The sequence below is a fragment of the Sorex araneus genome, chromosome X (genome assembly GCF_027595985.1).
Source record: "Sorex araneus isolate mSorAra2 chromosome X, mSorAra2.pri, whole genome shotgun sequence".
Taxonomy (NCBI): domain Eukaryota; kingdom Metazoa; phylum Chordata; class Mammalia; order Eulipotyphla; family Soricidae; genus Sorex; species Sorex araneus.
In genome coordinates this window covers 56012471-56038510 of record NC_073313.1, presented here as the reverse complement: position 1 = coordinate 56038510, position 26040 = coordinate 56012471, and the positions used below count along the sequence as shown (strand labels likewise).

At 38.9% G+C, this 26040-nt stretch overlaps 1 protein-coding gene across 15 annotated transcripts in view; it reads left to right on the top strand.

Moving 5' to 3' along the window:
* HUWE1 (HECT, UBA and WWE domain containing E3 ubiquitin protein ligase 1) overlaps positions 1-26040 on the top strand; it is a 164475-nt gene that overhangs the window by 53913 nt on the left and 84522 nt on the right. For all 15 annotated transcript variants that reach the window (XM_055119788.1, XM_055119784.1, XM_055119790.1 and 12 more), the window contains 17 exons: positions 4812-4874; positions 6790-6867; positions 7844-7891; positions 7972-8040; positions 8631-8730; positions 10588-10688; positions 10976-11126; positions 11259-11386; positions 11965-12105; positions 12303-12408; positions 14101-14229; positions 14877-14978; positions 15399-15479; positions 20441-20547; positions 23746-23923; positions 25157-25248; positions 25828-26039. In XM_055119788.1, coding sequence (XP_054975763.1) covers positions 4812-4874; positions 6790-6867; positions 7844-7891; positions 7972-8040; positions 8631-8730; positions 10588-10688; positions 10976-11126; positions 11259-11386; positions 11965-12105; positions 12303-12408; positions 14101-14229; positions 14877-14978; positions 15399-15479; positions 20441-20547; positions 23746-23923; positions 25157-25248; positions 25828-26039 — 1886 coding nt within the window. The remainder of the gene's footprint in view (positions 1-4811; positions 4875-6789; positions 6868-7843; positions 7892-7971; positions 8041-8630; positions 8731-10587; positions 10689-10975; positions 11127-11258; positions 11387-11964; positions 12106-12302; positions 12409-14100; positions 14230-14876; positions 14979-15398; positions 15480-20440; positions 20548-23745; positions 23924-25156; positions 25249-25827; position 26040) is intronic.

Here is a 26040-nt window from a genome sequence, read left to right as displayed (position 1 = left end):
CTCAGATCTTGGTCCTTTCTTTCCTAGTTTATCTTTGTAGTACTTTTTGATATAAAATTAAAATTAAAAAAAAATTTATTGAATCACCATGTGAAAAGTTACAAAGATTTCAGGCTTAAATGCTCAAACACACATCCCTTCACCAGTGCCCATGTTCTACCACCAAGAACCCCAGCATACCTCCCTCCCCACCCCCACCCCCCGCCTGTGTAGCTGATAATTTTCACTTTACTTTCTCTTTACTTTGATTACATTCAATATTTCAACATACAACTCACTATTATTATTTGGAATTTTCCCCCCAAAATCGAACCTGCTGAAAAGGCAGCGTTTGATAATTTGTTTTTCCTTCCTGAGGATGAAGAGATATGAGGTCGCAGCCTCGTGGTTTTGGATTTCTGTGTTTTAGTAAATAAGTCCAGGGAAATTTCTGCCAAAAATTGCAACACTGCAAGCTCGTACTTCTGTTTTGTGGGCCTTATAAGATGGCGACCACCACGCCACCGCCGCTGCCACCCCCACCTAAAGGAAAAGCCGAGAGAGAGAAACTTTTCCCCTCCTGGGGCGGCATAGGGCCGTGGGTTAGTTCATAGTCTGGAGGCATTTCTGCAAGAAGCTGCTAGTGCTGAAGGTAGTTAGATGGCCTCTGGGATCATGGGTGTTCAGCAACGGAGGGGTCGCACATGTGCGGCCGCTCGGATCACATCTGGGCGGAGAGCAGCGCCAGTACCGCCCCCCAAATTAAAACTTTTAACATCACTTTTTAATCGTCTAAAACTTTTTTTTCTCTTGGGGCCATGTCAAGGTTTTCTCTCGTAAATTTTGTCACGGTGCATTTTCATTTGTCATTCTTGGTTTCTTTTTACCCATTTATCTAGGGTTATCCAATAACTTTTCTCCCTATTTGTTCATTTCTATTTTTATGCCATTGTGGATGGAAAATATACTTGGTTGCCTTTCACTCTTTCCCAATACTTTTGTTCTATCATTTTTTTCTGTCAAAATTTCCCAATACTTATTCTTGTTCCATCATTTTTGCCCAGATGTTGTTTCATGCACCTTTTGACTCACATCTGCTACTGTTGAATGGTTTGTGTCTATTTATTTATTTTTTATTCATTTAATTTTTTTCTGCTTTTTGGGTCCCACCCAGAAATGCACAGGGGTTACTCCTGGCTCTGCACTCAGGAATCACTCCTTGCAGTGCTGGGGGACCATATGGGATGCTGGGAATCGAACCTGGGTTGGCCGCGTGCAAGGCAAACGCCCTACCCACTGTGGTATCGCTCCAGTCCTGGTTTGTGTCTATTTAAATGGTCACTGGTCTAGTGTATCATTCATGTTCATTGTTCTCAATTTTTTCATCAGGTTCATCATTTCATTGTTTAAAATGGTATATTGAGATCCCCTGCTGTTGGTGTTGTTGTATTTCTTCTTTCAGATCTATTTTTACTTGCTTTAATATATTTAGTTCCTTCAATACTTGGTGCATTTGTTGGTTATGTCCTCTTTGAATTGACCCTTTTAACATCGTATAGTGATCATCTTTGTCTCTCTTATTACATATTTTGTCTGATGTAAGTTTTTTCTTGCTGTCTTTTGGATTCCACTTGCATTGAATATCTTTTCTCCAATCCTCTACTTAGGCACATGTATGTTCTTAAAATTTAAATGAGTCTCTCTTCCTCTCATTTTTCAGTTACATCCAATAACTTACTCTTGGCTTATACTCTTGGCTTACTACATCAGTGCTTACTCTTGGCTCTGTGTTGAAGGATTACTCATGACAGGGCTCGGGGAACCATATGTGGAGTCAGGGATTGATACTGAGTTGGCCATGTGGCAGGGCAAATGCCTTGCTCAGTGTACAATCTCTCTGGTCTCACTCATAATTTTTCTTTGTTTTTGGTGCCATATTTAGTGGTGCACAGGGCCACTCTGAGCTTAGTGTTTTGAAGACCATACATTGCTGAGATTGAGCCTTGACTTCTCACATGTAAAGTGTGATCTCCAGCCAATTGAGCTATCTCTCCATTACTTGTCTGTGCGGATTTGTCCCCCTAACAACGAACTCCCAAGGATGTGTCAGTTTAGGTATTGAGTGCAAAGGATTTGCAAAAATACACCCAAGAAAGTATAATATAGTAGGAAAGTATAGAATAGATTACAGCTATCTGTCAGGCAAGAATTGAATTAAAACTGTTTAGGGTCTTTTAGATGTAGAGACAAATGGGCAAAAATAGAATAGTGTGGCTGGAGTGATAGCACAGCGGATAGGGCATTTGCCTTGCACGCGACCGACCCGGGTTTGAATCCCAGCATCCCATATGGTCCCCTGAGCACCGCCAGGGGTGATTCCTGAGTGCATGAGCCAGGAGTGACCCCTGTGCATTGCCGGGTGTGACCCAAAAAGCAAAAAAAAAATTGAATAGAAACCTGTCAGGACTTTTAAGGCAGCTTGCTCATGAGCTGTGTGAGTTATTTGCCTATTGTATGTTAATGTCTCTGTCAGTTTTTTTTAAGAAATATTTTATTGAACCACCGTGAAAACAAGAAAAAAAAATACAAAGCTTTCAGGTTTAAGTCACAGTCAAATACTGATTAAACCACCATCCCTTCACCAGTGCACCCGTTCCACCACCAAGAACCCCAATACACCCCCCTCCCACCCCACCCCCCATCTAAGTAGCTAATGATATTCCCATTATTCTCTATATATATTGAGTACATTCCATATTTCCATACAGAACTCACTATTATTGATTGGAAATTTTCCCCAACAATCAGGCCTGCTGAATAGGCATCATCTAATAATTTCTCTTCATTGCTAAGAGTGAAGACTTTGAGTCCGCACAGCGGCGATAGCGGCCGCGCGGTTTTGGGTTTCTAATATTTTAGCTCAGTTCACAGTCAAAATGGATGGCTGCAAGAATCTGCTCTGGTGCCAAAATGGGTTAGGAGACCTCAGGATCACAGTCAATAGGCGCGGAGGGTTTGCTTCTCGTGGCGCGGCTCGCGGTTCATCTCTGGGCAGAAGGTGCGCCGGGAACGCCCCCCCTCCCAGGACCACCTACAGGCTACGTCACTAAAGAAAGTCCTACCTCCTGGTGGAGGGGTCTTAGAGGGTGGCTCTCACTGCGTGGCTGCTGCCGCTGCCACCATTTTCGCTCAGAAAAATGGGGTGGAGAGGGAAAAAAATCCCTCCCCGGGCTGCACGAGGTTGTAGCTCAGTTCACAGTCAAAATGCATGGCTCAAGCATCCGCTCTGGTGCCAAAATGGGTTAGGAGACCTCAGGATCACAATCAATAGGCGCGGAGGGTTTGCTTCTCGTGGCGCGGCTCGCGGTTCATCCTCTGTCAGTTTTTTAAAATGTCAGCCAGGTGAGGGAGTTATGTGGTATTGAATAAAAGGACAGCTTGTGAGACTACTCATGGCTGGCCAGGTAAAGTTTAGACAGTTTCTGTGTCTGTCTCATTCTTTGTGACCAACCCCTGTTGGACAGTGTTCAAGGATGAAAATCTGATTCACTTTAGATACTACTCATTCTATATGTTCACATATTCCTTTTTATGTTTGTTAATTATTCTGTGCCATTGCTGAGAGTGTTTTTATGTGTATTAGCCAAGAAATGCTGAACAAATTTTCTTGGATACTTTGTATGGATATGAGTACCATAGCCTTTACATCTCTACATAAGCACCTTTCTGTGATAGAAGGCTTTATTTTGGGGACAGGGGTGGGCCATACCTGTGGTGCTTGGATAACTCCTGGCTCTGTACTCAGGAATTAGTTCTTACTGCTCAGAGGACTATATGGCATGCTGGGGATCAAACCAGGAGCTCCCATGTGCAAAACAAGTGTCCTACCCACTGTACTATTGCTCCAGCCCCACGAATGCTAAGTTGTTGGGGGTGGGTGTGAAGGATATTTTATTTGGTCATCTCGCTAGCATTAATCCTCATGTAACTTTAACTTATAGTTTCCTCTGTTTTTTGGTTTTTTTTATAGTAACTTGTTTCTTTGCAAGCCTCAGATTTTCTTTTACTATATGTCAACTCGGGACATCAGATTTTTATACCTTTCTAGGGCTTATTTCAGTTCATATTTCTATTTTTTGTGAGGGGGTCACTAATGTGTTTGTGAGCTTACTATTCAGCTAAATATTTGCCTTCAACTCATAGAACCAAACGTTCTAGAAAGAGTCTATCTTTCCAGCCATAGCCTTTCAAATTTCTTACCTTTTTATTTTATTTATCCATATTTTTTGTCTTGTCAAATTCCTACCTCTATGTAAATTCCAAATTAGGTAACAGTGACTGATATCACAAATGAAAATGATTTTCAATTTTAGGTCATATCAAAAAGTGAGACTGTAGAGTCTTAAAACATTACAGCAGACAGTGTTTTTCTTGCACATGGATGACCCCAGGTTCGATCCCCAGTGCTACATATGGTCCCCTGAGCACCGCTGGGTGTGGCCCAAAAATGAGAAAGAGAGAGAAGAGAGAAAAGAGAGAATATGTGATCAGCCCAATGGAAGGCTGAGCATGGTAATTGCAGTACTGTTTTTAAATCTAATGGATAAGACTGTCTTGTCGCATGTATGGCTGCAGGAATTTAAATGCAGTGCTAATTGTTGTAGTATTATCGGTACAGAGCAATAAAGTTGATCTCTGGAAAAATCACTATTTTGCCTAAAACTATTTTTACTGTTTTTGTTTTACTTTCAGCACTGTGTTCCAAGCAGTCTCGTATTCTAATACTTATATCTTAAGTACTGTTCTGACACTGTCGTTTTCCTTTTTTTAAGAGCTGGGGTGGAAAGGAGAATGGATTTGGGCTTGCCGAATGTTGCAGAGACTTGCATATGATGGTAAGTAATTCCTTTTGGTATGGGCATCTTGGCAGAGCTGATTGTCTCCTCCTCTGAGCTTTACTTTTCATTGACTCTATAGCAAATATGTTTGATACTTCGTTTTAGGATTTTGAGGAATCTTGGTTGAGGCTTTATACACATTGGTTAGATAGAGTGCTTCTGCTTGTATTCTTCCACTAAAACTCTAGGATGTCTGGCATTCTTTAGGAATGACTCCTTCGAAAACATTTTCACTATTGGGGTTTTTGAGAAGCTAGAATGTTTTGTGTGCCTTCTATGTTTATCCTTAAAGCCCAGTCTTAACACCTTTCTGTCCATGCTTAGCCCTTAAAATCCCGTCTTCGGCACCTTTCATCCTTAGATTATGAGCTCGTGTCATCTTCTCATTCTTGTTGTACTGCTATGGATCCACAAGACAAATCAAATTTTTTAGAACAGTTTTGTAACAAAACAACTGTATTTCAAGCAGATATAATTTGGGGTGAAGGAAGTATGACTGGAGGGCTTGAGAACTATTCCTAGCTCTGTTCTCTGGTGGTATTCAGCAGACCCTGTGGTCGCAGGAATTAAAATTGGACCACCTGCATGTAAAACATGTGCTCTGCCTTTTTAGCTCTCTTTCTGGTCTGCTATCACAGTTTCTTAATCCATTTATCTATAGTTGGACATTTGGGTTGTGCCCAGGTATTTGCTAATGTAAGTAGAGGTGCAGTGAGCATAATTGTGCATATATCTTTGGTAGAATAGTTGTTTGTGATCTTGGGATGGATACAAGGGAGTAGCATTGCAGGGTTATATTGTTTCATGTTTAATTTTTCAGGAATCTTCATACTATTTTCTATAGGCTGAACCACTTGTCATTCTCACCAACAGTGAATGAAGTTTTCTTTATCACATCCCCACCAAAACTTAGTTATTTTTGTTTGTTTGTTTTTTTTTGTATTTTTGTTTTTAAAAAAAACTTAGTTTTTTGATATATTTGGTTTCGTGATTAACACTTGCATTCTTTAGAGTAGTGTTTTTTCATGGAAAAATAATTGTGTTCTTCAAGTTTATTTGATTAATTCAAATAAACTCCTTGTGTATACTAAGCTTGTTTTTTGTTCTTTAGGAGCATTATGGTAGACACTTGCATGATATGATCCATTTTGGTCCCAATCCATGTTACGAATCATATATCCTTTAATTGATATTTAGATACATGAGACTGAAAAACAAAATTTGCACCTTAAAATGATGTAAGGGAAAAAAATGATGTAAGCATATACATTTCTTAAAAAAAAAACATATAACCAGGTTTAGTACATTAAAAATTCAGAGAATAGAGATCGTGCACACACAGTAGTTCTCTTTTCCCAGAGGCAGCCACTACTACCTGCTTCTTTCAAGGAAAAATTTTAGGTATATAGTTATAGTCTATTTTGCTTTTCTTGTTGCTAATTTGTCGTTAAAGGTGCTTTATTGTCAAAATCTAATTTATAATCATTCTGTATGTAGAAACTAGCAGTAGAAGTGGTTCATAAAGGTGTAGAAAGGCTAATAGAAAATAGACTCATGCAGCGTGGTTTGAATAAAATATTTTGAAAATTGGTGATAAATTCTAAACTTTATATAAAAATGTTCTTCTGCAATCTTTAGTTTGCATCGCCATGCTCTCTGGACTCTGTCTATCCTTTCTGGATCATATTCTTTAGTAGTACATAACAATAAGGAACTAATTGGCACTCTGGGCTCTGTCCTTCCAATTTGTATTGTTCTAAGAATCTGAGTTCTGCTAAGACAGTGAAGGCAATATAACTGCACAGTGAAGGCAATGTAGCTGCTGCACGAGTTGAACCAGGGGACTGTGACTTGAGTAAAATGTGTCAGTTGAAACTATGTACTTGATTGTTTTCATGTGCTCTTTATGCAGAAATACCCACCCAGTGCAACTACACTACACTTTGAGTTCTATGCAGACCCGGGGGCAGAGGTCAAAATTGAGAAAAGGGTGAGTCTCATTAAGACTTGTGAAAAATGTCTATAGTCTACTGTATATGGAGTTAAATTTTTTTAGGACTCAGTTAAATAAGGAAATGGTTTTGAGTTACATTGGTGCCCTCAATGCTAAATATACCTAGCAGTCAAAGTATTTATTGTATAGCTATTTAATTTAAGGTCCTAAAAGAGATATCCTCCATAATGACATGTATATTTTTCTCACACTCAAGTTGATGATTCCTACTTGCAATTTATATAATAGTTTGCCTAGTGATGGCTCCATTTTCTTAAATTAAGCAAGAAGTATATATTTATTACACATAGTTATAAACTATTATAATATATTCTATTATATAGTCACACCAGTATTCTTCCAGAAGTTAATAAAATGCTTGTATGTTTAGGAGTAGCTCAGTGAATATTTTATTTTACTATCTGTAATAGTAACTATAAGGGGGCTGGAGAGATAGCACAGCGGGTAGGGCGTTTGCCTTGCACGCGGCCGACCCGGGTTCAAATCCCAGTATCCCATATGGTCTCCTGAGCACGGCCAGGGGTAATTCCTGAGTGCAAAGCCAGGAGTAACCCCTGTGCATCACCAGGTGTGACCCCCCAAAAAAAATAGTAACTATAGGATTTTTGTAGAGTAATGGTGCTTTGAAAACAGGCCTCATGTCTATTTATAGAAATCATTATCATTGATTTAGTTCTTGCTATGAATATAGAGGTTCTGGGAATTCAATGAAGATTTAAAAGGATAATATAAACTAAAATGTGAGTATTGCATTGTATGTTGATACTACAAGTTTTAAGGAAGCTTCTTAGCATATTATGAAATAGGTATTTTAAGAGACTAAAGTTTCCTTGAAATAAGTATTCATGTTAGGCTTCAATTTAAGGTGATCTCTTGATTTTCAGACAGCTTTTACAGTTCTGTAGCAGGCATGATAATTTAGTAACACAACACTCATTTTTTTTTATTTCAGACAACGAGTAACACACTACATTATATTCACATAGAACAACTTGACAAGGTATGAGGAATCTTTTACTGTTTGCTTATTACTTTATATTTGGTTCATTGTGTATTCCTAATTTTATTTTTCTAATGTAGATTTCAGAAAGCCCTTCTGAAATTATGGAATCTCTTACCAAAATGTACAGCATTCCCAAGGATAAGCAGGTATGGTGTGTTAAAAAAATCTTAAGGCTGTGGTTTTTATTCAGGTATACTAGTGTTATGTGCTAGATTGGAAAAGAGCTAGTAAAAAACATTGCCGATTGCTACACATAATAAATAAACTCCACCTTTAAGAGTTTTAGGAAAACAAAAACTGCTTAATTCATCATGAATATTTAATAAGTGATTATAGGCGTTCTCATTCCATAATCATCTACAATATGTAATTCCTTTCTTTTACTTTAGAGAACCCTCTCTATGTGTCCCCACTTAACCTACTTCACTGTGCTCTTTCTCCCTTGCTTCCTTCCCTCTCTCTTCCTCTCCTTCTCCCCCAAACCCTTTACCCTTTTCAAAATAGAAAGTAGTTCTACTAGTATACAGAACTTATTTGTGTTATTTTTTTTCCTGATCATTGTAAAAGTGATCTAATGTTTGATTGATCACAGTCTCAAAACTTTTGCCAAACCCCGCCACCCTTGTTGCCCATCAGTATAGTGATAGTTCTTGGCTTCTAAGTGGCCCCAACATTTAGCCTCAACTTATATTCACCTTCTATTGATTTTCTAATTTAGCTATTTTTTTTTAAACAGATGCTGTTATTTACACACATAAGGCTGGCTCACGGCTTTTCTAATCACAGGAAGCGATTGCAAGCTGTTCAGGCCAGACTGCATGCAATATCTATATTAGGTAAGAGAATAGCAGTATAATGAACAGACCCTCATTAGAAATTTTGAACTTGATTTCCTTTGAAATCAACCCTTTGTTCCTGTGAGACTTATTGGAGTTACCCAGCTGGCAAGCTGCCAGCATTCCTAGAGCTGTTTTCATCCTTGAGCTCTTGAACGTTGAAACAGAAATAGGATATGACATTCGTCTAAGAGTTTTTGTCACTATTTTAATCTTGTTTATATAAGTTTTATATAGTTATCTTCCATTGGAGAGATAACCACTGCCATTTTGTCTTCATCTTTCTGTCCTTTTAGGAGTATAATTTGAAAGGGAGGGGTTGGGCCACACCTAGCAGTACTCAGGACTTAATCATGGCTCTGTGCTTCAGGATCACTTCTGACAGTGCTCAGAGTATTGTATGTGGTGCTTGGGAATTCACCCTGGACATATAAGGCAATAGCCTTATCTGCTGGCACCGAGTATAGTTTTTAAATCAAAATATTAAGTATCTAGTGCTGTTTATTTTACTTTTACTGTAGAGTCATGAGAGTTTTTTTTAAAGCATGTTAGTTTCAGAATAGTCTTTGGTTCTCAACCCTTCTGCACAATTTCCTTAATATTGAAACAGAACTTAATTTCAGACTAATTTGAGGATTAGCTTATTTTATTCAGCATATAGCATGTACCAGGTACAGAAGATATAAAATGATAACTACTATTAAATATTATTAGTCTTTAAGTTAATATTTGTCTCCTTTTAAATTAATGAATTTGTTAAAGTGGCATTTCTGTTCTTAATTTGTATTCATACTATACCTAGCATTACTTATGTTTTTTTAATTGAATCATCATGAGATAACAATTACAAAATTGTACATGATTGGGTTTCAGTCATGCAGTGTTCCAGCACCCATCCCTTCACTAGTATACATATCCCACCACCACCCATATCCCCGGTTTCCCTCCCATCACCACCATCCCCAGCCTGCCTCTATGGCAGACATTTCCTTTTCTCTCTCTCTTTCTCCCCATCCCCTCTTCCCTCTTAGGCATTGCAATACTATTACTGAAGGGTTATCATGTATATTACTTTATCTCTTTTCAGCACCCAGCTCTTCTCCTGTCTTAGTGGTCCTTCTCTGTCCTAACTGGGCCCGCCCTAACCACATTTGTGGCAAGCTTCCAAACATGGTCCCATCTTCCTGGCCCTCATTTCTGCTGTCTTTGGGTATTAGTCTCATGCTATGTTTTTTTATATCTTGCAAATGAGTACAATCATTCTATGTCTGTCCCTCTTCCTCTGGCTCATTTCACTCAGCATGATACTCTAGCTGACATTACTGGTGGCATGTCATGTTGAAAATGAACAAGTTTACTCAAACCCTAGTAGTTTGCACTTCAAGAAATCATGCATTATAGCTTCCATGGGGATTGTTGAAAGTGTATTACACATAGTCTCGGGTTTTGCTCCAGTGTCAAAAGTTTCTTATATAATATGCAGTACTATAAAACTTCTTTACAGCTTTTATGTGTACTTCCTAAAATATTGAAACTTTAAGAGACTAAAATGAATGCTTCTTTTCAAGGCAAAATAGTTATCACATAGAGATGTTATAAAGAAATAGTATTTTCTCTTTATATTTCTATTTTTTCAGACTTTGCTTCAGACTACTACTGTCATTAATAGGGGAACCCAACAGTCTCATAGCTATTTTGAGCTTATCTTACCTTATTTAGTCAGTCTTAGGATTTTGCTTTCCAATGCTTTTCTGAATGGAATTGTTTCCCAGAACCAGTAGGTGTCAAAAGGTTTGTCACTGGGCAGTGGCTTGACCACTGCCTTCTTGCCTACAGTGTTTGTTTCTCCTTTTGCAGTGTATTCCAATGCTTTGCAGGAGTCGGCAAACAGTATCTTATATAATGGGTTGATAGAAGAATTGGTAGATGTCCTTCAGATAACAGATAAGCAGCTTATGGTAAGTATTATTGTCCAGGCTCATAACATATTTACCATTTTGGTTTTTTCTTGGATTTACAAAGAATCCCAAATTAAATTGTGGACTTTCTGCTTCTTTGGATATTTTTCTGTAGAATTAACAAAAGCTGAATTTCCCGTGTATTTTCAACAGATCTCTTTCTACCACAAACAGTTATCAGAATTTAAAATTGAATTGCTTAAATTCAATACTGATCTAGTATTAGCAACTAGGTCCATTCACCGGTTTCCTATTTGACCCATTCCTCATTAACTGTTTTTCCTCAGGATATTAAAGCTGCTTCTTTACGAACATTAACATCAATTGTCCATCTGGAAAGAACCCCCAAACTCAGCAGTATTATTGACTGTACTGGAACTGCTTCCTATCATGGATTTTTACCTGTACTTGTGCGGAACTGTATCCAGGCCATGATTGGTTAGTCTTGATGTTTACGTCTCTTTAAGGAACAAAAGGAACCTAGTCCTTTGCTTGTCTTCCTGTAACATCATGGAAACTTAAAACGAAAATCTAGCTATCTCTTTATCTCATTCCTAATTTCCTTTATAGATCCTTCCATGGACCCATATCCTCACCAGTTTGCCACTGCTCTCTTCTCTTTTCTATACCATCTGGCCAGCTATGATGCTGGTGGTGAAGCCTTGGTCTCCTGTGGAATGATGGAAGCTTTGTTAAAGGTGCTTTGCTTTTTAAAATATATTTGTGTGAAATAAGTTAAGTTGTATAGAGGTGGAAATTTTGAATGGTTAACAGTGAAAGCAGGTGTTATATAAGAAAGGCTATTAAGAAGTGACTGTAATTCTGTATGATGTGCTTGATTGTCAGGAAGCCCTAGTTACTAGTTAAGTAATCTCATATCCTAATCATGACCTTAGGTATAACTAAAGAAAATAAATGTAAATTTTTTTCTTTTATGGTAATAGACTTTACTTCATTTTGGGCACTGGGTACCAACTTTTTTCTCCCTAAATATTTAATCTTTTAAAAAAATTCTGTTGCATATTTTCTTACCACTTTTCTCTGAATCTTAACAAAAAATTTGTGTCCAAATGAATGCTTATTAGTAATTTATGTTGCCATTGCCTTAGGATTGCAGAAGTGATAGCACTGTCATTTGGCAAACCCTCAAAATCAAGTAAAAGTGTTTCTCACTTCTGTGTCTAAAATTCTGGACTGCATGGTTTCATAGAGTACATTACTTATACTTCATGTCTTTTCATTTGATTGGTTTTGCCTGTTTTTCTCTCCCTGGTAGGTCATAAAGTTTCTTGGTGATGAACAGGATCAAATAACATTTGTCACCAGAGCTGTTAGAGTGGTTGACCTCATCACGAACCTGGATATGGCAGCTTTTCAATCTCATAGTGGACTTTCTATCTTCATTTATAGACTTGAGGTACCATTACATAAGGTGCTTTTTGCATAGACTTACTCCAAAAGTGAGAGCTGAGTTTAGGAATTATCTTTATCATGAAGAGCCATCCTATTTCTCTTCAGTTTCTATAAACCAGCTCTCTATCTGCGTGCAATATTGCACTTAATTTTTATGCCTGCTGTGTGTATGTAATTTTCTGTTTTTATCCTTCATCATAGCATGAAGTAGATTTGTGCCGAAAAGAATGTCCATTTGTGATCAAGCCAAAGATCCAGAGACCCAGTACTGCACAAGAAGGAGAAGAAATGGAAACTGATATGGATGGTAATTAATAGTTACTCAGTGGTGGTTTTTATGTTTGGTGTTTCTGTTTTGTTTTGTTTTTTCTTTTTCGGTTGGGTTACTCCTGGCTCTGCACTCAGGAATTACTGGCAATGCTCCAGGGACTATATGCTATGTTGGGAATCGAACCCGGGTTGGCCGCGTGCAAGGCAAATGCCCTACCTGCTGTGCTATCGCTCCAGCCCCAGTATTTTTATATTTGACATTTTCCTGTCATCTAATCCCCACTTCTCATTTGTCCTTAAATTCTAAAATGCATTATTGATGTAAGTATATGTTTTCAGCTATACAGCTTTTTGTCTACATAACTTATTGTTTCACAAGAATAATTAGGAAGGCATAATTTGCTGGGAATAGGTGAAAGGTGAAGCTCAAGTGGTTGAGCAGAGCTGCATTAGAAATCAACAGTCACTCTGATATTAATATATATTGAAACTTAAAGTATTTGGTTTATAATTTTATTCCCACTGAAATGTGAGTATATGTGCCAAGGAGATAACTCGAGCAACTAGAGTGTGTGCTGGCGTGTGGTGATCCTGAGTTGAATCTCTGGTACTGCACATCCTCTGAGCACTGCTTGGGAATATCCTCAATTTAATTCATGGACTGGATAGTGTTTTGACCCCTATTATATCTTCAGTGTCCAATACATACCTGGATGTGGTTTGGGAAAGACAAGGAGAATGTATACTCTAAAATGGGATCTTCTGAAACCATCAGCTGTCTTGAAAAATGAGAGAATCAATAGAAAAAAATTAAGTGAAGATCAGTTTTCATCAGAAAGATGATTAAAAAATATTTTGAAATGTAAGCAGTATCTTGTTACTAGTGGAGCTTTGTTATATTTCAAAAAATGTAAGAAGTAATTTTCTTTGTATTCTATACAAAGTATAAAATGAAAGTTGATACAGTAAAAAATGACTTATTCCCATTCGTCATAGATCCTTTGTTATAGACTCAGTTATTTTTTGAATTTACATTCAGATATGTTTTTAAAGTAGCAAATTGAGTTTATGAACATAACATTCAATGTAATATTCAACGTGATCTTCTTCCTTGTATTTTGATTATTACTTATTTTCATGGTTTTTTTATTTGATAGCTTCCCAAAAGCTTTACTTAAATTACTACCTAACAGTAGGATATGAAATTCCATGTTTTAGTTACCACTTTTTTTCTACCAGATTGGTGGGTATAAATTGACTTACACTATGAATTTGTTTAATTTATGTGTATTGAACAGCGATGTGAGATTTTTTAAGCTTTTAAAATATTCTCATTTTGGCTTTCAGTATCCTATTCTTTATTTTGATCATATTCCATTCATCCTAAAGAAATTTTTTTATCCAGCATTCTTTCTTTTGAATTTTGGCTTTTATTCTAACTAATTTCATGTCACTTTTACTTTGGTGCTGAGTGATAGTGCAGCGGGTAGGCTGTTTGCCTTGCACGTGGCTGACCCGGTTCGATTCCTCTGTCCATCTCGAAGAGCCCGGCAAGCTACCAAGAGTATCCCGCCTGCATGGCAGAGTCTGGCAAGCTACCCGTGGCGTATTTGATATGCCAAAAACAGTAACAAGAAGTCTCACAATGGAGATGTTACTGGTGCCCACTTGAAGAAATCAATGAGCAACAGGGTGACAGAGACAGTGATACAGTGAACTTTTACTTTAGTTGCAGATATTACTATGGAAAGTAGTCCGGGTTCATCCATATCCATGGAGCATCGGCTGGATGTTGAATTAAGAGCATCATGTTCTAGTAGCAATGCTTTCATCTCATCTGGTCCTGGCCCACGTCCTGGTGTGTATCCATGTAGATAAACAGTCTTCTGTACTGATTTAATGACTATACTAGTTAAGAGGGTACTTTGGAGGAGGAAGCAGGCAAGTTTTTATGTCTTTGCATGTTACTTTGCCATTCTAGTGTCGATTGTCTCATTAACATTTATTTTGTATTATCATAAAGATTTCTAACTATTTGCGTTGCTGCATCAAAGCAGGCATGTTGGAGGGAAATAATATATAAAACAGATACTAATGATAAAAGTGTTTATCTTTTCACATTAAAATTTTTTGTTATTGTGAGATTTTTTTTTGGTGGTGAGCACAACCAGCATACTCCTGGCTCTGTGCTCAGATAACATTCCAGGCAAGGCTTGGGTGATTGAACTGGATCAGCTGCAAGTCAGCTGTGTGCAAGGCAAGCACCTTACCCATTGTACTATCTCTAAGTTTTTGATTTTAGTATTAATTTTATGCAGTCCTAGGTAGTTTATTTCTCCAATTTGGAAGTTTGGGTGAATGTTCTTCTCAAGATCTAGAGATCATCTTAAATGCCTGCTAGTACATAATGAATACATATGAAAGTCTGCTGGGTCATTATTATTTTTCCTGTGTGCTAATTGTTGTCTAGTGGTAAAAACAATACAACTCTTTATCCCATGCCAGGAGTCCAGTGTATCCCACAAAGAGCAGCTCTTCTTAAATCCATGTTGAATTTCCTCAAGAAGGCCATTCAAGACCCTGCTTTCTCAGATGGCATACGACATGGTATTCTACTTTCTTGAGACATTTGCTTCTCAATGTTGGTCACTTCTAGTTTTTCTGTTACTGCCCTATTCTTACAAATCAGGCTTCAGAAAAGGCTTTGGCATTTTGAATAGCTTTAAGTAATTATTGTTACTTTCTCTGGACCTTGGTTATTCGTTATTTTCATAATGGTTTACTTATGTTTGTTTTCTTTTTCCAGCTTTGTGACTGCTCCTTATGCCCTACTATCCTTCTCTGTGTTTATTCTTTATTTTGACCCACTGTTAAAAGGATATTGCATAACAATGAAGTAAAAGAGTATGAAAAATAAGTAGGGACATTTAAATATAACTTAACTACAGTGTTATCTGATAATATTGCTTCACGTCCACCAGATTTTTTCCTGACTGATTATATTTTCCTATGATTTACTTACCTTAGTGATGGATGGTTCACTGCCTACCTCCCTGAAACACATCATCAGCAATGCAGAATACTATGGTCCCTCACTCTTCCTCCTGGGTAAGTTCGTATTTGGTGATAACAATCTGTAATAATCTGGCAGGATTTTCTGTGTATTTTGTATCCTTGCTGGCTTTTTAAATTCATATTTGTGCACTGTGTGATTTATTAAGTTTTCTACTCGGTGATCAGAGAAAAAGCTCAGAATTGTTTCAAATAAATATTAATCTCTACAATGCCAAGGATACCTTCTAAGAGCGTAAAATGAATCGTTTATAATAGTTACTATTTATTATATGCAAACAATAGCTTTCCATGCTATATTGTGCAAGTATGATAAGAAATGTTTTTATTCAGTGGTGAAGCTTTTATCTGGAGAATCCATTTACAGTGGTTTCAATTCTCAGAATTAAGCATCAAGCCTGTGAGCTATAATATAGAACATAGTTTCTCATTATAATAAATACAGAAATTTTCTAGGTTTTTGTAGGAATTGTCTTTGTAATATGCTATCAGTACTGTCAGCTTGTTGAGTCCTTATTTTGCTTGCATTTATTGAGAGTTTAGAGTTACTGAGTCCGTGCATATCAAAAACTCTAGGGTGTCTGCCAGTGGTTGGGTATGTATTCACAAAGGGGCAGTGGTGCTCTATCTTTCCCACAGCCCAGGGAGGTCATTGGGGATAGGTAGGCTAAGGAAGAAACAGGGTCCAGGCTGATATCACTTGTAGTTTATTCTGATCTCCATTCCCCTCCTGCTGCTTTCTCTGGAGCCCTCTCAGATCTTACAGTCTTCGTTTATATAGCAATCACATAGGGTGGTGATAGAAAGGTGGGTCGATCATTAGCAGATCGACAAAGAGAGGTAAAACTGCTCCTCCAGGAGATTAATTCAAAGACAAAATCTCATTTAAAGAGATTACTCCAGATTACTAGGATCACAACTCAAGGGTTGGATCCCGAGGGTGTGTCGCTTTCTTCTTTCCTTACCTAGTACTCTACTTAAATAGTTGTAGTAAATCTATTTCTGATATTTCTAGTAATGACATTCTGTAGGAGCACAGTAAGAAATAAAAACTTAATGTTTGGTTCTTCCTGAGGACATCTCATTATGTATTCCAGACCACAATCCTCGGGCCAGGTTAAGTCTTCCTAACCCCAGCAGGGTCCTAGTCTCGTCATTACTTTTGGATCATGAAAGCATTTGTCCATGATCATGTTCTCAACTTATAGTTGAGTATTGTGGCACTTTGGCCTGGCCCATTTCGATGCCAGGGTAGCTCACAGCTTGCCCTGGGTCCGTCCATTCAATCCCTTGGGGGTTCTAGGAATTAAGGGCAACCAAGTCGAGAAAGTAGATGCCCAGGAGTAAATATTATTCGGAGTTAATTAACTCCCAAGTTACAAAGCATAATATTAACTGTCTTCCTGTGTCCATACAGAAAGAACATTGCTTTAAGGTAAACTACGTTCCCTGCGGCGAGGCTGAAAGGACAAAACCAATTTTATCCTACAGTTTGGGATGTTTTTTAGACCAGATTGTTGGGTGGGGAGAACAACTGGTAGTGCTCAGGGATAACTTCTGTTTCTGTTCACAGGTTTCACTCCCATTAGTGCTAAGGGGACCCATATGGGCTGTTGAGGACTAAACCTGATTCTGCCTTGTGCCCAGCAAGCACCCTACCCTCTGTCTTTCCACCTCCAAGATTTATGTATATTAATGTAGTGTTCTGTGATCTAAGTACTTAGTTCAGGATGCTTTTGGTGATTTCTTAACCTTTATGGGTTTTTTCCTCCTCTTTGCTCCTAGTACATTGATTTCTACCATAGTGCTAAATAGAAGTGGTGAGAATGAAAATGTTTTGTCCCTGCATTCAGATAAGCATCTAATGTTTCACCACTAAGTTTGATGTTAGCATAAGTTTGTGTTCCCTCAAGCACTATGTGATAAGGCCCATACGCTAGAGAAAGAAAAAATGAGAAAGGAAATTTTAAAAAGGCAACAACATTTTTTAAAAAATGTCCTTGTTCGGGGCTGGAGCTATAATAGCACAGTGGGTAGGGCGTTTGCCTTGCACGTGGCTGACCCAGGTTCGATTCCCAGCATCCCATATGGTCCCCTGAGCACCGCCAGGAGTAATTCCTGAGTGCATGAGCCAGGAGTACCCCCTGTGCATCACCAGGTGTGATCCAAAAAGCAAAAAAAAATGTCCTTGTTCTTAACAAGGCTCGTGTCTGGGCTCCATCTCCAGCACCACATAATTTCCCCTACCTAAAACAGAGGCTATTAGAAGATGCTTGGGGAGGGTGAGATGATGAACCGGTGAGTCCTATCTGGGTGATTCAGGAAGTGAATAGGAGATGTAAAACACTAAAGCAGATGTCATCAGCGATACATCTCTTCTATGAAAGTTATTGCTTCATATTTGGATAATTGAATTATCATAGAATATATTTGGTAATTGAATTATCATAGAAGGTTCCAGGTTTTCTATAAATTAGCTTGTATTTGACCAAATTTGTGTATTAAAAATAATTAGACCAGCCATTACCCTTCCATAAATTATACTGTAGAGCACTTTACTTCAAGCAGGAAGAGACAGGAAAACTAATGGGTCTGAGAATCTCTTTAGAATATTTTAGCATGATAATTGGTCTTCCTGCCTTATTGAACTGTTTCAGGTACCTTTCATATATTGGTGACTCATACAATAAGAGTTCCACTTAAGGCATAAACTTTACCTTGAAATGATGTGAGGTAGTTTAATACCAGTCTGTTTTTCAGCTATTATAGAACTTTGTCGTTCTCCCTTGTTTATAACTTTGAAGGCATGTAGTGATTGGCTTAGTAATTTACCTAGAGTTATGCCCAGTTATTTCTAAAGTTATGAAATAACCTAGAGTTATGTCCAGTCGAATTTCTATTGGTAACAAAAAGTACTAAAGAAATAATCATTCCAGGTTAAGGACAAAGACTCCTACGACTACCTTTCATTGACTTCAGTGGCCATGTAAATCTGGCCAGAGGACTAGAGTGGAGGTTCCCACAAAATACTATCAAGTACAAAATATTATCAAGTACAGTCAGTTTGCTGGTGGGGATGGGGTGTTCCACAGACTTAGAGTCATAGTCTTGGTCTATAATTAGTGACAGTGAATCCCAAACCATGGCACAGGCCTTTCAGTCACAGACCCTGAGCCCTAGCTCTCACTTAGCACCATAAAGGAAGGTATTCACCTTCACTAATGGATGGAAACAAGAGCCTGACACCATGAACAAAGGAATTCATCTTAATTAATCGATGAAAACAAGAACCTAGGAAAACAAGAATATTTTTCACTTTCTGATGAAGAATTTAATGCACCAGTCGAAGGATGCTTTGTGAAATGAGTAACTCAATAAAGCAGAATAAGGGCCAAGAAAGTATGAGACAGTGTGAAATCTAAAGAGAAATCTTTGAGCTAAATAATGCAGAAATTTGGGCCAGGACATACTGTTGAAGGCTCCAGAGCACTGCCAATTTACTTGCAGACCTTGGCAACACAGGGGTGAACCAAGTATCCCTGATGCCACAGGGCCTGAGTAGTGCTACATTCTCAGGCCCTTGCACTTAACTGCTTGCTTGATTAGCTGAGAATCACTTTCAGTACTCAGATCTCCTGAGCACTGATTAAGAAACCCTTCTCCCCCCCAAAAAAAATTAAAAATACATATTTTGAAATAAAATGCTACAGATGCTAACAAGCAGAATGTCAGAAGCCAGGGATTGAATTAGTGAGCTCATGAATAGTGTTTGAGGCCATCAAAATAGAGCAGAGTTTAAAAAAAATAGAATGGGAAAAAATTTTACTGGAGGAAACATAAGAAGTTCATGGTGCAGCATCAGTAGAAAACATTGCATTGTAGAAATGTTGGAGAAAGCACAACAAAATAGGAGAATGTATGGTTAAAGAAACAATGACCAAGATTCTGCTAATCTGAAAGTAGATATTCCCGCATCTAGGAAACTTAGGGCGTTCCAATGTAAACTCAGATACATGAAAAAGACACTTTAAAAGCTAAACATTGAGGAATAGACCGTGAAAGAAAAGCAAATACTACTTATATAAAGGTTATCTTTCCCGTCCCCAATCCATGCTCTCACCATACCAAAAGAGTGATTTGTTATATCCAACACGTATAATGAAAAATTTCCAACCACAAATCCAAAATAAACATTTTTCTTTAGAGTACATATTTCAGGCGCCATGTTCAGACACAACAAAAGGTTTCATAGTAAGGCATAAACACTGAAATGAAATCTTTGCAAATCAAAATGCAGTTATGCAAGAAATAACCATATATAAAAAGATGGGGTAAAACTCAACCTTATGGAGACTTAATATGCTGCTGAAAAATTACTAGGAAATCAAAAGAAGAAATGAAAATGCCCATAAGAATAACTTACTTTTCTGTTTTATGTTTTAATAATATATATAAGCTATATACTTTTTGTGTGTATGCTTTCACATTTAAGCTGTAATAAAAACATCTGCTTATAGTTAATATTTTTTGTCCTGTCGACTGTAAAAGAGAATGCCTTCTAGCATATTTTTTGTACTCATTGCAGGTATTACTAACTGTAGTCATTATACCAATAAAGGGCCCCCAAAATATTGAGGCGTAAATAATATATTCTTTCAAATGATTATTTTTTTGTTTAACACAATTATGAATTCATTCTAAGCATTAGCATTTCATACTGTCTAGCGACTATTCTAGTGTGTGGTATTTTTGTTTGTTTTTCGATCACACTCAGCAATGTTTAGAGGTTACTCCTGCCTCTGCACTCAGGAATTATTCCTGGCAGTGCCCGGGGGACCATATGGGATATTGGGGATCAGACCTGGGTTGGCCATGTGCAAGGCAAATGCTCTACCCACTATACTAGCACACCAGCCCCAGTCTGGTATTTTACACACACTGATTCTAATACCTTTGAAGACAGTTTGCCATACATTTTATGTTTGTTTCTTTTTTAGCTACTGAAGTAGTGACTGTGTTTGTATTTCAAGAACCATCATTGCTCTCCTCACTCCAGGACAATGGGTTGACAGATGTCATGCTACATGCACTGCTTATCAAAGACGTAAGTAGGAGGGGAAATATATAGCACAGGGCTCGGGTATACTTGTATGCTTTGCAAGTTTGGAATCCTGATTTGATCCTGAACAGCCCTAGGTGTGGCCCTGTTGCAGAACCATTTCATTCATTTGTCCAAGTATCACTAAGAATAGCCTCCCAGACCCATGAACAAGCACTGTATGAGCCACTGCCCCACCCCCCAAAAAAAGATGTGAATTCTTTTGCTATTCTCTAAAGAGACTACTTAAGTATTCCTCTCCCTGCAAAACAGACATGTTTAAGGTATGGCTTGGAGTCTTTGCAGCTTTAGTAGTTGCAGACTACTAGGATAAAGCATTAGGCAGAGAGATAGTACAGGAGTTTACTTGTATACCTTATATGTGTCTGACCCCAGTTTGATGCCTAGCAACACATGGTCCCTTGAAGTGTTTTGAGCACTGCCAGGGTCCATGTATTGCTAGGCTTCAAACTGGGGTCAGACCCATATAAAGTACACACCTGAACTCCTAGGTAATCATTGGTACCAAAGGGCTCAAGCAGCAAATCCATCCTCTCACCCTCAAATCCTTTCTCAGTACACGGAGAATCACAGGTCAGGCTTCGGAGTGTTCTGGGCCTCCTCAGTATCGCTTTTGAAACCTGTTCCCAGCCTGAGTAATAAAGCATGAGCTAAGAAAGCAAATCACACACACTTTTTCTGGTTTCCTGGTGTGTTCTAAAAGTTATTCTACTGTACTGTACTACAGCAGTGGTTTTCATCTACTCCACAGATCAGTGGCAGTCCATAGAAATTTTCTGCACCTCCCACAAGAATTTTAATGTTGCTAATGTATGGCCAGATAAAGTGCTTTTCAGAAAGTACACATAGCAGGTAGGGTTAAAGAGATAGCACAGTACATAAGGTGTTTGTCTTGCAATTGCACTCCCGTCTTGAGTTCATACCCAGTATCCCATATGGTCCCCTGACCCTGCCAGGAGTGATTGCTGAGCACTGCTTGGTGTAGCCCCCAAAGCCTCTAAATAAACAAAAAGTACACAGAGCAAGAAATTTCTTGGCCTAGCACCCCATTTAGTACTCACATGGATTAGTACTGTGGATCATTATCCACAGATATGTGGATAAACACTAGTTAATAACAAGAGTGAATCTATTTTTATTTATTTTTTTTATTAGTTTATTTTTAATTAGAGAGTCATCGTGAGGGTACAGTTACTGATCCATACATCTTTGTGCTCATGTTTCCCCCATACAAAGTTCAATAACCCATCCCTTCACCAGTGCCCATTCTCCACCACCAGTAAACCCAACATCCCTCCCCCCCTCCCCAGTCCCGTCTCCCCCCACCCCACCCTGCCACTATGGCAGGGAATTCCCCTTTGTTCTCTCTCTCTCTGATTAGGTGTTGTGGCTTGCAATAAAGGTGTTGAGTGGCCATTGTGTTCAGTCTATAGTCTGTATTCGGCCTGCATCACCCTTCCCCCACATGACCTTCAACCACATCAAAATAACTTTTTAAGGTTGTGCTGGTGCTGGCTCTCTGAGGTTACACAGGGCTGGCTCTCTGAGGTTACTCAGGTGCTGGCTCTCGGAGGTTGCACAGGTGCTGGCTCTCGGAGGTTGCACAGGGTTGGCTCTCTGAGGTTACACAGGTGCTGGCTCTCGGAGGTTACACAGGGCTGGCTCTCGGAGGTTACACAGTGCTGGCACTCTGAGGTTACTCAGGTGCTGGCTCTCTGAGGTTACACAGGTGCTGGCTCTCTGAGGTTACACAGTGTTGGCTCTCTGAGGTTACTCAGGTGCTGGCTCTCTGAGGTTACACAGCTGCTGGCTCTCTGAGGTTACACAGGGCTGGCTCTCTGAGGTTACACAGGGCTGGCTCTCTGAGGTTACACAGGGCTGGCTCTCGGAGGTTACACAGGGCTGGCTCTCTGAGGTTACTCAGGTGCTGGCTCTCTGAGGTTACACAGGGCTGGCTCTCTGAGGTTACACAGGGCTGGCTCTCTGAGGTTACTCAGGTGCTGGCTCTCGGAGGTTACTCAGGTGCTGGCTCTCGGAGGTTGCACAGGTGCTGGCTCTCGGAGGTTACACAGGGCTGGATCTCTGAGGTTACACAGGGCTGGATCTCTGAGGTTACACAGTGCTGGCTCTCTGAGGATACACAGTGTTGACTCTCTGAGGTTACTCAGGTGTTGGCTCTCTGAGGTTACACAGGTGCTGGCTCTCTGAGGTTAGGGCTCTCTGAGGTTACACAGGGCTGGCTCTCTGAGAAGAGTGAATCTATTTTTAAAAGATACAGCATACCTTAATTTAAAATAGACTTCATTCCGAAAAATGCTATCCGGGGGCTGGAGTAACAGCACTTAGGGTAGGATATTTATTTGCCTTGCTCACGGCTGACCTGGGTTTGATTCCCAGCATCCCATATGGTCCCTTGAACAGCGTCAGGAGTAATTCCTGAGCGCATGAGCCAGGAGTAACCCCTGTGCATCACCTGGTGGGACCCAAAAAGCAAAAAATGTTAACTATCTGAGCTCTAAGCAGATAGCCTTTTTTTTTATCACTGAGTACAGCAAATAGGGCACTTGCCTTGCGAACAGTTGACCAGGTTTGAATAAGCCCTGGACACAACCAAGTGTAACTCAAAAATAAATAACTCAAATTGGGATTACGGATAGAGCTCAACAGACTATGATCCCCAAAACACAACCCAATGTTATCCAAATACAAAAAAACAATTTTAGATATCTGTGATGGACTGGAGCGATAGTATAGCCGGTAGCGTGTTTGCCTTGCACGTGGCCGACCCTGGTTCAATTCCTCCGTCCCTCTTGGAGAGCGCGGCAATCTACCGAGAGTATCCCATCCGCATGGCAGAGCCTGGCAAGCGACCCATGGCATATATGATATGCCAAAAAAAGTAACAAACCTCATAAAGGAGACGTTACTGGTGCCTGTTCAGGCAAATCGATGAGCAACGGGACGACAGTGCTACAGATATCTGTGATGCATAAGAAATGAATTGCAGTAAGTATAGGTATGTCTTTATACATGTGTACTTCCACAGGAGTCTTGTATGGCATGAAAACTCCCCTATGTAGATAAGAAAAAGATTTATTCTTATCCTTGGCCAGTGTTTTCCTACCTTATGTTCTTGAACTCTTCTTTTTAGATGTTTTTGAGTTCATTTTCTTTTCTCTCTAGGTTCCTGCTACTCGTGAAGTTCTTGGCTCTTTGCCAAATGTATTCAGTGCTCTCTGCTTGAATGCCAGAGGTCTTCAGTCATTTGTACAGTGTCAGCCATTTGAACGTCTCTTCAAAGTTCTTTTGTCTCCAGATTACCTTCCAGCCATGCGGAGGAGGAGGAGCTCTGATCCCCTTGGTAAGTTGCCAGGATTTATCTTACAAGTAACTAGTTTGCTGTTGTGCCCAGAAATTAGATGATTATCAAAACAGTTCACATGGGAAAAAGTTCTTTTAACCTCACATCATTTCTCTGGATAGGTCTGCTACACTTAATAGGATTTATTGGCGTACATTATTACTACAGAATGAAAGGAATATTTCCCTAGGCTGGGTATGGGGATCAATGGTAAAATGCATGCCTTGCATTCATGAGAACTGGGTTCAATCTCCAGCACTTAAAAAAAAAGAGTAAAGAGAGGAGTACTCCCTTTTTAGCCTCTGCTCATAGTATTTTCATCTTTTTGACAGTTCTTAAACATGTTGTCATGGTGGTGATAAGAATTGGGTATTAGCAAGAGCTTTCTAGGTCCACTATTCAGTCTTTAGTAATAGGAGATAAGGAGTATTGAGAATTTTTGAAGTCTTCTGTTTTATAGCCATGTTTCTGAGATAGGTACAAATAATATCTCCTCAGTGTATTTGAGGCCATATCATTGTCGAGTACCAAGAAAGTAGAGTTATAGAAAGAAATCGGTTTTCAAAAAATGTGCTTTTTCCCTTCAGCATTCTAGCCAGTTTCTTTTCTTTTTCTTTTTTTTTTTTTTTTTTTTTTGCATTGCAAGGTATTTAACCCAGGGCCTCAGACATGCAAGGCAAGTGCTCTATTGCTGAGTCATAGACAGTATCATTCGTTACTGGCACAGCAAGAGGGAGTTAATGCATTGTACTTCTTTTCATTCTACAATACTAGTTCAGACCTTTACGATATAATTATCCACATAGAATATAGCATAAATAGTTACTTCTGAAAATGTTTACTGGGGACCAGAGAGATAGTACAGTGTGTAAGGAGCTTTCCTTGCACTCAGCTGATCTGGGTTTGTTCCAGCACCACATGGCCCCCAAATCCCACTGGCAGCTATGCCTGAGTGCAGTGCCAGGAGTAATTCACTGAATACATCTGGATGTGGGCCCCAACACAAAAATAAATAAAGCCCATGTAAAACTTTAACTGAGCACTTTTCTTTTCATCTTCCCCAGTGATTGGGTATGAGGGTTGATATGAATTTATGAAGTCATTTGAAAATGGCACAGTGTTAGACAATGAAAACAATCAAATCCATTTCTTCTTCCTTCCTTATATTTGGGCATAGAAAATAGCTGACTCTTATTTTCTTCAGTTTTTCTAGCAGTCTATTTTTTCTTTAAGGAGATACTGCGTCCAACCTGGGGAGTGCTGTTGATGAGCTTATGAGACATCAGCCCACTCTTAAAACAGATGCAACAACTGCAATCATTAAGGTGGGAAAAAACTAGTACTGTGAAATGTGAGTGTGAGAGAGCAGTGAAGGGGGAGATTTTAGGAAAAGGGCTGGCCTACTAATGATCATTTGGATTATCAGACTCTGCCTATAAGATTATGTGTCCTTCATTATCTACATGACCTTGGATCTGTCCTTTGTTCATACTCCAAAATGACTTAAGTATTGCTTTCTTGTATTGGATACAATTGGCCAGCTATTCTTAAATTGGCCTATTGCTTACTCTTTCTAATTTACACACATAGACCTATTACCATTTCTTGATGTACACTGACTAGTGTGAATTTTTGTTGTTCACAGAATTAGAACATGCAGTCTTATCAAGCAACTTAACAGCAGTGTCACTCTAAACAATAGATTTTACTTAGGGAGACTTTAACTTACTTTCTTTGTAAAGTGGTTAGTGACTAGCCATACTTCAGGAATTTTATATCTACATATATACAGATTTAAAACATACAATGTATTTATATTGAGTATATAAAAATTACTCCAAAGAAATGTCAGTCATTTCCCCATTCCTTGAATACTGCTAAATCTTACTTCCTTTGCTTTTCAGTTACTTGAAGAAATTTGTAATCTTGGAAGAGACCCTAAATACATCTGTCAGAAGCCATCGATCCAGAAAGCAGATGGCACCACTAGTGCACCTCCCCCAAGGTCTAATCATGCTGCAGAGGAGGCCTCTAGTGAGGATGAGGAGGAAGAAGAGGTACAGGCCATGCAGAGCTTTAATTCTACTCAGCAGAATGAAACCGAGCCTAATCAGCAG